The sequence below is a fragment of the Rutidosis leptorrhynchoides genome, chromosome 3, assembly GCF_046630445.1.
Source record: "Rutidosis leptorrhynchoides isolate AG116_Rl617_1_P2 chromosome 3, CSIRO_AGI_Rlap_v1, whole genome shotgun sequence".
NCBI lineage: Eukaryota > Viridiplantae > Streptophyta > Magnoliopsida > Asterales > Asteraceae > Rutidosis > Rutidosis leptorrhynchoides.
This window is the reverse complement of record NC_092335.1, coordinates 305,037,130-305,047,723: the sequence shown is the minus strand read 5'-3', so window position 1 is coordinate 305,047,723 and position 10,594 is coordinate 305,037,130. Positions and strand designations below refer to the sequence as shown.

The following is a 10,594-nucleotide window of genomic DNA, read 5'->3' as shown; positions in this document are numbered from 1 at the left end:
CACAAGTAATCAAAACTACATTCTATGGTTGGATTATCGAATTGAATATTACCCTTATTAAGTCTGGTAATCTAAGAATTAGGGAACAGACACCCTAATTGACGCGAACTCTAAAGATAGATCTATCGGGCCCAACAAGCCCCATCCAAAGTACCGGATGCTTTAGTACTTCGAAATTTATATCATGTGCGAAGGAGGATCCCGGAATGATGGGGATATTCTTATATACATATTGTGAATGTCGGTTATCAGGTGTTCAATCCATATGAATGATATTTTTGTCTTTATGCATGGGACGTATGTTTATGAGAAATGGAAATATGAAATCTTGTGGTCTATTAAACTGATGGAAATGAAATGATTATTATAAACTAATGAACTCACCAACCTTTTGGTTGACACTTTAAAGCAAGTTTATTCTCAGGTTTGAAAGAAATCTTCCGCTGTGCATTAGCTCATTTTAAGGATATTACTGGGAGTCATTCACGACATATTTCAAAAGACGTTGCATTCGAGTCGTTAAAGTTCATTAGAGATTATTATTAAGTAAATGTCAGATTAGGTCATTTATAGTTTGGATATTATGAGATGATATGCATACCTGTCCACTTTCGATGTAATGAAAAGTTGTCTTTTAAAAACGAATGCAATGTTTGTAAAATGTATCATTTAGAGGTCAAGTACCTCGCGATGTAATCATATGTTATTGTATTCGTCCCTATGGATTGGGTCGGGTTGTTTCACCTTGCTCCTTGCTCCCAGGTGAAACCAAGGTCGCAAGGACGCAAGGCGCAAGGGAGCAAGGCACCTTGCTCCTTGCGAGGGCAAATTGGCAAATTTTTTATTTTTTTTTGGGCTCTAATGCAAGAAAGGTTAAAAAATGGGCTTTTTTGTGATAATGCCTTTTCCTTTATAAAACAAAAGATAATCACCAAATTTAACCCGTATATCTTGCTACCTACGTAAAAATTATCTTTTAGTTTTGATTTTTTCTATTTATTAATTAAAATCTTTTTTATCAATGCTCGCATTCATCCACAAACGTTAAAACCCCAACATCTCGTTCTTCATCAATGTGGTTCAATCTTCATTTTTATCTTCCTCAACACATGAATTAGATAAAGGGATTATCACCAAAATACCTTTTTTTTTAAGCTTGTTGACTGACAGCCCTAAAAAAAAAGTTTGACAATTTGCCCTCGCAAGGCGCAAGACACCTTGCGTCTTTGCGACCTTGCGTCTTTGCGATCTTGCGACCATGCGACCTTGCGTTACTGACAAACGCAACAAAGAGACTTGCGTCCTTGCGTATTGCGTCTTGCGACTTGCGCCTTTGCGCCTTGCGTCTTGCGTCTTATCCAGATAAGATTTTCATGATTTCGTGGATAAGATTTTGTACGATTTTTGTACTATTACGGATAACTTTTTCAATTCATATAAGGTATTACCAGCTCTATTTTCACTTCATTTCCACCATTTCAACATAAATCATATAATTTCAAGCGTCATTAAGGTAACTTTCTTTGTTTTAAATAATGAGTTTTAGTGATAATGAAACCTTTGTTATTCATATATGTTGTGGTGGTTCTTTTCAATTTATTAATAACTTACCTATGTATTTGCCTCTAGATTGTTTTAGAACACGATTAAAACTCCCAGTTGCTCCCCAAAAACTAATTACTCGAAGAATATTGTTAAAAAATGTTCTTAGAAAAATTAATTTGCCACCTAATGCTCCTGTTTCAATGAGATATGTTGTCGATAATCTTGTTTTTGATATTACTGATGATTATGAAGACTTTCGTGATTTTCTACAACATGCAATATCAAATGCTCCTATTAATATTTACATTGTCGACAAAGTTACAATGCATCAACTCCCAGAAAACTTACAGTCAGTGCAAATACTACCAATACACAATGTCCATCAAAACCTACCAACACACGATGTCCAACAAAACCTACCAACAAACGAGGAGAGCACAAACCTTCAGACACCCAATTTGGAAGAAGCACGACCTGAAGTACCACCTCCAAACACAGAAGAGTTTGATTTCTTCAACTATGGAGTTGAGAACGTATGTAAAATTAAAAAAACAGATCACCCTTTTGAATCAGTTGTCGCGTCTAGTGCTTCGGAGGAAGAAAATGACAGAGAAGATCAAGATGAAGATGAAAATGAAGAAGAGGAAGAAAAAAAGGATGTATTCTGGAATATGCCACTTTTATTGAGTGAGCATGACCAAGAGACTGAATCTACGAGCCAAATAACAACCAGTTATAGAGTATCCGATTTGATTAAAGTTCGACAAACTTTTTTAAACAAGGATGATTTTGTAAACCATCTATACACAAAATGTCTTGAAGAAAACTTCCAAATTAAGCCTGTAAAGTCTGACAAATCTCGATTCACTGCTAAATGCATGTTGCCAAATTGTGAGTGGAAATGTAGTGCATACAAAATACGCCACACTGACAACTTCATCGTAAAGAAATTGCATGACGTACACACATGCTCACGTACCCAAATTATGGGAAATAATAAACATGCTTCCAAAAAGGTGTTAGGAAGTATTCTGATGGAATCGTTCAAAGCTGCAAATCGAGACTATAATCCAAAAGATATACGTGATGATGTTGGCAACCGTTTTCGGGTGAGCATTTCTTACAATCAAGCATGGAGAGCCAAGTGTCATGCAATAGAGATGCTTCGTGGCAGTATGGATGACTCGTTCCGAATGCTTCCCATTTATCTTCATAACATTAAGATTCATAACCCAGGAAGCATGACAAATGTGGTGACTGACAATGAAAATAGATTCGTGATGTGTTACATGTCCTTTGGCGCAGTTGTAAGTATCACTCATCCTACAATTGTTTTATCTTAGACTAATAGAAATCTCATTTGATTTGTTTGCGTGCAGATTCGATCATTTGTCCAAAATGTTCGCCCTATTATCATCGTTGATGGTGCACATTTGAAAGCTGGATACTTGGGTACAAATTTAGTCGCTGTTGCAATGGATGCCAATAACGGAATTTTGCCATTGGCTTATGGAATTGGTGAAGGCGAGACAAACGAGGTTTGGTCATGGTTTTTTGGCAATCTAAGAGATCATTTAGAAAGTTGTGGTATGAGTAATCGTATGTCAGAGATTACCTTTATTTCTGATCGTGCTCCTTCAATAGCACATGGTATTTCAAATGTGTTTCCTGAAGCCTTTCACTCTTTTTGCGCACGTCATCTATTCATGAACATAAAAACGATGTCCAACAAATTAAAAATATTTTGAATGGCACTATTGGAAAATGGTTAAGGCTTATCGTTTGTCAGATTTTCAAGATCATGTTAGTGTATTTTAACGAAGATTAAAAGCGTCTCACAAGTATCTAGTGTATTTCAACGAAGATCATGTTAGTGTATTTCAACAAGAATGTTCTTGCCATTCGAATTCTATAGTCCTTAGTAGCCTTTTTAGGGTCTTCAATGTTGTCAATCTGATCCCAACCAAAAACTATCCTCTCCATATGAAGGCAGACCCAAACACCACAATCACCATGGCCACCACTCTGCATTGGCACATACGGTGCATCCTCGATCATCAACTCTACATCTTCTCTGTTCTCATAATAGTCAACAATTTGTGAGTCCTGCTTCTTGTTAAAGTAATCAATAGCCTTCAAATATAACGGCAAGTTGTCTGATAAGTTTTTGAAGACAGCCTCGAGTTGACCTTTTTTCAAACAACCCTTTAAACTATCATAGACTAATACTCTCTGTTCATCTAAGTTCAAAGTGAGTAGTATAAAATGTTCAGGATCTGAAAAATGTACTGGAATCAAAATCTGCAACAAAAGAAACATAAAAAGTCAAGAAGGCAGGACGCAAGGTTGACCTTGCGAGACACGCAAGGACGCAAGGTAGACCTTGCGTCAGGAGCAAGGACGCAAGGTCTACCTTGCGGGTGGACGCATGGACGCAATTTTTACTTTGCGTCCATAATGAAGACGCAAGGTTAATCTTGCGAGGGTCGCAAGGACGCAAGAGAGTGTTTGCGAACGGACGCAAGGGCGCAAGATTTGTCTTGCGCCTATTACAGTTTACTCAAAATATATAGTTTATATAAAAAAAAAAGGACTAACCTTATCACATTCAGCCCAGGATGGATAAAGGTCATCACTACCATCCCCAAGACCAATCAAATACATATAATCTGGGGGATTGAATTTAATGATCCCCTCTGCTTCAGGATTAGATGTATCCCCCTTCTCCTCCTCATTTTGAGTGTCATCATCATAAAAGGACTTGAATTTCTCCAGTTGATTGAGGAAACCCAATGGCATAATCGTCCATCGAGAACTACATGTATAATCTGCAATCGGAAACTGAGGACTCGAGGACATCTGGCTAGCTCGGGGCAGAAACCTCTGCCGAAATCTCAACAGGAAGGTAGCCCATCCATCAATATGCTATAATCAGATCAAGTTGATTATGAATGTTATAAAGCTAAAAACAAAACAAAACAAAACATGCATAAGTTTATAATTATTAACAAACTTACTATGTTTTCCAAATAACCAGAAAATGCAATTCCCAATAAACGTTTCCAAAACTCAGTATCAAGGAAGAGGAAGGTTTCATTTTGGAAAATGAACATGCAACGCGTATCTTGCTTATTGAGGATTAGTGATTTCAAATCTTTTGCTGGCCCCACATGCTTCCTTTGATCTCTCCATGCACTTGGTGGTGGTGGTTGCAAAGTTCCTTGATCGTTTATAAATTTATCAACCATTGACCAAATTTCCTCCTCACCAACCCAATCCTTTTCCTTCCTTTTTCTCTTCCTTTCCATTTTCTGAAAAAAAAAAAAATTAGTAATAAAGACGCAAAGACGCAAGAATTGTCTTGCGTCGGAGTAATGCAAACGCAAATACGCAATACAGTTCTTGCGTCCATCAGTGAAGTATACGCAAAGATGCAAGGTAATCCTTGCGTCCAACAATGAAGAAGACGCAAAGACGCAAGGTGATCCTTGCGTCATTCACTAACATCATGCTGGTCTGCTTGTTTTTCTGCTTCATTAACCAATGGCAAATCAACTCCTTGCTCAATCTCCTCAGACACCAGAGCCACGTTCTCATCTTGTTTAACAACAGCTTTTTCAGCCCCTTTTTCAGTAGGCTTTTCAGTTTCCATTGGCAACACATTCTCAGCTTCTTTAGTCCCTTGATGAGAAACTTTCAGCCTTTTTACTCTAGAAGCTACTTCGTCAGACAACTGTATATAATATATGAGTCAGCAAACATACGCAAGGACGCAAGATATATCTTGCGTATACCAAGACGCAAAACGCAAGGTCTTATAAAAATCAGGCGCAAGGACGCAAGGAAAACCTTGCGTCTGGTGAATGTTATAGATATACCTTCTCCAATGGTTTTTACTGTAGCCCGGTGTTGTGAAAGGGGAATTTAAAAAATGAGTGGGCCTTTTTTCTCTTTTCCCACGTCTAACAACCCTCGGAGATGTATCATTGTCAGAGAAAGATCGAGGATCCACATATGCATCCTCGTTATCAACATACTATAATGAACAAAACGCAAAAAATAAGAAAAGTAGCCATACGCAAGGTCGCAAGTAAGTCCTTGTGTCTGAGTTAGGGACGCAAGTACAACCTGCGCCTAAATTACAAAAAGACGCAAGGACGCAAGATGGTACTTGCGTCTGATATAACATCAGGCGCAAGGACGCAAGTAAAACCTTGCGCCATCATAACAGGCAAGACGCAAGGTCGCAAAAAAAACTTGCGCCAATTTACTTGATGTTCCTGGTGTTCCTGTTCTTTCAAACGTTTTTCATGATCATCAAGCTTCTTTTTACAATCAGCCAACTCCTTTTCTTGATCATCCACCCTCTTAGTCAACATATTAACCATACGCAACAATTCCTGCAATTTGTTGCCTTTTTGTGTTGGATGAGGGTCCGAGGTCTGCTCTGACTCCTCCTGCAATAATTCCTTCAAACTGCCACCCAACTCCTCTTCAACTTGATTATCATCTTGTGTATTTTTCTCGTCTTCAACAACATCTCCTTGAAAGTAAGAGGAACTCTGGATCCACCATTGACAACCTCTCTCTGTCTCAGATGGGTGCAGGGAACGAAAAGGTCTTTTTGTCTTCGGACAATCATCCTGAAATGAAGTTATATTAGTAAAAACAAAAGGACGCAAGGACGCAAAAGTAATTTTGCGTCTAGACGCAAGAACGCAAAGATCATCTTGCGAATAGACGCAAGGACGCAAGAGTAAACTTGCGATACACGCAAGGACGCAAGCATGATTCTTGCGCCTGTAACAAGTATAACCCACGGTTCACACGCAAGGACGCAAGGATATCCTTGCGACACACGCAAGGACGCAAGGTGAATCTTGCGTCCTCATGCGACACATAAAACTGCTCTGTTAAAACAGAAACTGCTGTATATACACTATATAAAAAGCTCTTGGAGATATTAACTAACCATTATATGTAGAAGTTTTAGGTAGTCAGACACTGTAAAGGTTTCAGCAGATGAACGCTTCCAAAATAATGCTCTTGGTACTCCATCCTTATCAGTTTTGGTTGCAAAACTCTTAATGGTACGACGGTATGCCTCGAGGATCCAAATCTTAAATGCCCACATAAAACCAGCCAATGTGTAAGCCTTTCCACCCCCACTCTCTAATTGGCTTTCTCGAACCTCAAAACCTTCGCTCACCGCTGAGTAAGTAGCATCCCAAATACGAGACCCCCATGGGTACACGTTCACCTTATTGAAATCTTCAACCAACCATAGAAACTGTTTACTAACCACATGTTGCCCCTGCTTCCCCATAAACGCTCTCTCTACGATCAAAATTATAGCTAGTCGAACAATATCATCGTCACTAACCTTGGGAACCTTTACATCACCTTGTTTTTTGATAAGGATGTTTTGTATATCACTAACCAAAATGTTGCTGGCATCGGGACGTTCTGGAAAACAACGTCGTCTAATGGATGCGGTCTTAGATTCATAATTTCGAGGGATGTAATGTGCCATGTCCGTCCGGCTACCAAACATAAAGCCGGTGACTAAACAAAATTCACGCCGACCAAATCTAATCATAAAATTAGGAGAAAAATGAAACCATATATCTTGTTGCTCTTCAGGGTACTTACTAGCATCTAATTTTTCTGAACGCTCACATTTCCGTTGGAGCATGGCATGTACTAGGCCAGGATCATTACCCGTGTATGAATGATCTAACCAGGGACCAAAGCATGTACTTCTAAATAATTTTTCTTGTCTCTCAGTCAACATTTTCTTGACCTGAGGAATCACGGTCAACATATTCTTCATGGTCAATTTACCTTCCACATAGCCCTGTAAAAGTCAGAAAAACAACAGAAGAAAATCACATAGACGCAAGCAAGCAAGCAAGACAGAGATTGCGTACAAGGCCGCAAGGACGCAAGGTTAACCTTGCGTAACAGATGTGCAAGACGCAAGGACGCAAGGTTAACCTTGCGTAACTTATGATCAAGACGCAAGGACGCAAGGGTTACCTTGCGTGCACATGCAAAGGTAAAATTATAGCAAACGTAAGGTCGCAAATATCACATTGCGTACATTGTGAGGCATACGCAAGGACGCAAGGATTGTCTTGCGTCTACATAGCAACAGAGTTACACAACTTGAATCTAGCAAAAATTCCTGGGTATCGTACGCAATCTCAATAATATACAATCAAAAACACAAAATACAAACAAATTTCGTTGACACATTTTTTCGAACAGTTGGCGTGCAAAGAGTGTAAAAACTTTGTTTTAGCACATAAATCTAAGCACTATGAAGTAGATCGAATAATATAACATAGATCTAAGAAATCTAACCTGTTCTTGAGACATAGTGAACGATGATGGTGATTCGATGATGTTGGTGGCGTAGAAGCTCGCTTGTACTCGGGAAGATCGAAGATGGAAGGATGAAGAAGATCTAGTAACGATGAAGATGTGAGGAGGATGACGTGAGGATGATGATGAAGATTTTGCGAGTGATTTGCGAGTGTTTGGATCTTGCGAATGACTAGCGAAAGGGCACCAGAGAGGAGTTTGCGTATGTATGTGGTAACAGTGAACGCAAACTGATCATTTAACTACTTCTTTTACAGCTACACGCAAGGTCGCAACGTCGCAAAGACGCAAAGACGCAAGGTCGCAAGGTCGCAAGGACGCAAGCTGTCTTGCGCCTTGCGAGGGCAAATTGTCAAACTTTTTTTTTTTTAGGGCTGTCAGTCAACAAGCTTAAAAAAAAGGGCATTTTGGTGATAATCCCTTAGATAAATCATCTTCTTTTACTTCTCCATTGAATGACGTTGAATCTGGAAAAATTATAATATGGAAGTTGAAAAAACTCATAATATGAATTTAGGAGAATATCAAAATCTAAAAACGATGGTGGCATGCTGCACGAATGAATGAGTAAGGGACTATAATTGCTGACAAAAATTATTTGTTTTCATTATATAGATATAGATTTATGAATATATGATATTTATGTTCTAGTGATGATACATATGTTTATAATATACCCTTGATCATAATGCATGTATTTTTATTTTTTAATTTTTTTTGGAACTCTAGGAAACGTCCCATTGATTTGGAAAAAGAAAACAATTACAAGAAAGTGATGACGAGGTTGGAGGCACTGAGGATGGATGTGGTCAAGAAAACTATAATGAGAGTGTTCAATATGATGAAAGTGTTGAAGAACCAAAACTTGGCATGATTTTTGACACTATTTAAGAAATCGCAAACTTTTACGCAAATAATGGGAAGAAAATGGGATTTGGAGTCTTTAAAAGATCTTCAGAAAAGGATCCTAATGAATACATTATAAAGTATGCTACTTTTGCATGTAATCGGGCTCAAAAGTCAGCATCCAAATCGAGGAATAGTTTGAACCCTCGTCCCACTACAAAAACATATTGTGGTGCTAAAATCATAGTAGTTCTTGGCGCTGATAAAAAGTATCACGTGTCAAAAGTTTTTCTCGCTCATAATCACCCATTTAGTCCCAGCAAAGGAAGATTTTACCGCTTATATCGGGTAATAAATCGACATGTGAAAAGACAACTTGAAATTCATCAAAGAGTTGAGGTAAGAATGAATAAGAGTAGTAATATGTTAGGTTGTCGAGAATGGGAGATATAAAAATTTACCCTTTACAGAAAAATATTGTCGTAACTATATTAATAATGTTAAACAGTTAAAGGTTGGCGAAGGTGACGCTAAAGCAATTCAAAGTTACTTCACAAAGGTTCAGTCAATAGTTCATGAGTTTTTTTTACGCATGGGAACTTGATGAGGAAAATAGATTAAAGAGTTTGTTTTGGGCAGATTCAAGGTGTAGGGCAGCTTATGAGGAATTTGGGGACGTTGTTACTTTTGATACAACGTATTTGACTAATGAGTATGAGATGCCAATGGCTCCTTTTGTAAGGGTAAATTATCATGGGAAATCAATATTGCTTAGTTGTGGAGTAATTTCAAATGAAGATGTTAGGACATTTACATGGTTATTTCAAACTTGGCTTTCGTGTATGTCAGGGCGTGCTCCAAATGCAATTATCACAGACCAAGACCAAGCTATGAAAAATGCAATTGAGATTGTTTTCCCTGAAGCACGTCACATGTATATATATTAACTCACACATATAGTTTAGAATTACCAGAAATTTAATTTTATTAGTGATATGGTTTCATAGTTACACTCTAAATTTTCTTAATTTAATTCAGGTGGTGTTTATAGCATATTATGAAAAAAAAAAAAAAATACCTGATAAATTTGGTAAATGTAAAAGATAAAATTCAATAAAGTTTGGGCTTAATAAGGCTTTTTATGAGTCTTTGACAACCGGTGAATTTGAAGAAGCATGGAAAACAATGACAGATAAATACAAGCTCTAAAAGAACATAGGCAAAAGAACATATGGCTATTTGTTTTGTATATGGAAAGACAACGCTAGGTCCCTAATTTGTGAAAGATATCTTTTGGACAGGCATGTCTACTACACAACGTACTGAAAGCATTAATTCGTTTTTTGTTAAATATGTAAACAAGAAAACTACTTTAAAACAATTGTGGAGCAATATGAAAATGCATTGAGGGATATGGCTGAGAAGGAGAACATTATAACTCAAATTACCCGGCAATTACCCGTTATGCCATTGAAAAACAAAGGGAAGTGATAATTTCACTTGTTTTTTTTATTCATCCACTACAAAACAGTGCTTATTTTCAGAATTACCCTACAATAAATTTGAATTAGAAAATTGTGTAATACATCATTTAAGGATAATATAGTAATTTTAAGATGATTTAGTAAAAAGAGAAGTGGAAATATCAATTCCCCAAAATAAATGAAGGATGTTTTAACAAATGCAAAGTTCAAAGAGTTCATGGGGGAGTTGACAGGAAAAATGTATTGCGGGATTGGGTTTATAGAATCACATGATGGGTATTTATATTATGAAGTCATCAAGGATGTCATGGATAATACATATCTAACGAAGA

The 10,594-nt window shown here is 37.5% G+C and overlaps 2 protein-coding genes across 2 annotated transcripts; both read left to right on the top strand.

The window, feature by feature from the left end:
• Nucleotides 1-1,868: 1,868 nt before the first annotated feature.
• On the top strand, nucleotides 1,869-3,373 carry LOC139901054 (uncharacterized). The gene is made up of 3 exons (XM_071883792.1): nucleotides 1,869-2,852; nucleotides 2,925-3,083; nucleotides 3,335-3,373. Exons 1-3 carry the CDS (start codon nucleotides 1,869-1,871, stop codon nucleotides 3,371-3,373), a joined length of 1,182 nt encoding a protein of 393 aa, XP_071739893.1.
• A 5,486-nt stretch (nucleotides 3,374-8,859) lies between these two features.
• LOC139901052 (protein FAR1-RELATED SEQUENCE 2-like) lies at nucleotides 8,860-9,829 on the top strand. Its single transcript, XM_071883791.1, has 4 exons — nucleotides 8,860-9,177; nucleotides 9,287-9,302; nucleotides 9,418-9,712; nucleotides 9,817-9,829. The coding sequence occupies exons 1-4, from the start codon at nucleotides 8,860-8,862 to the stop codon at nucleotides 9,827-9,829; spliced, it is 642 nt and encodes a 213-aa protein (XP_071739892.1).
• Nucleotides 9,830-10,594: the final 765 nt, after the last annotated feature.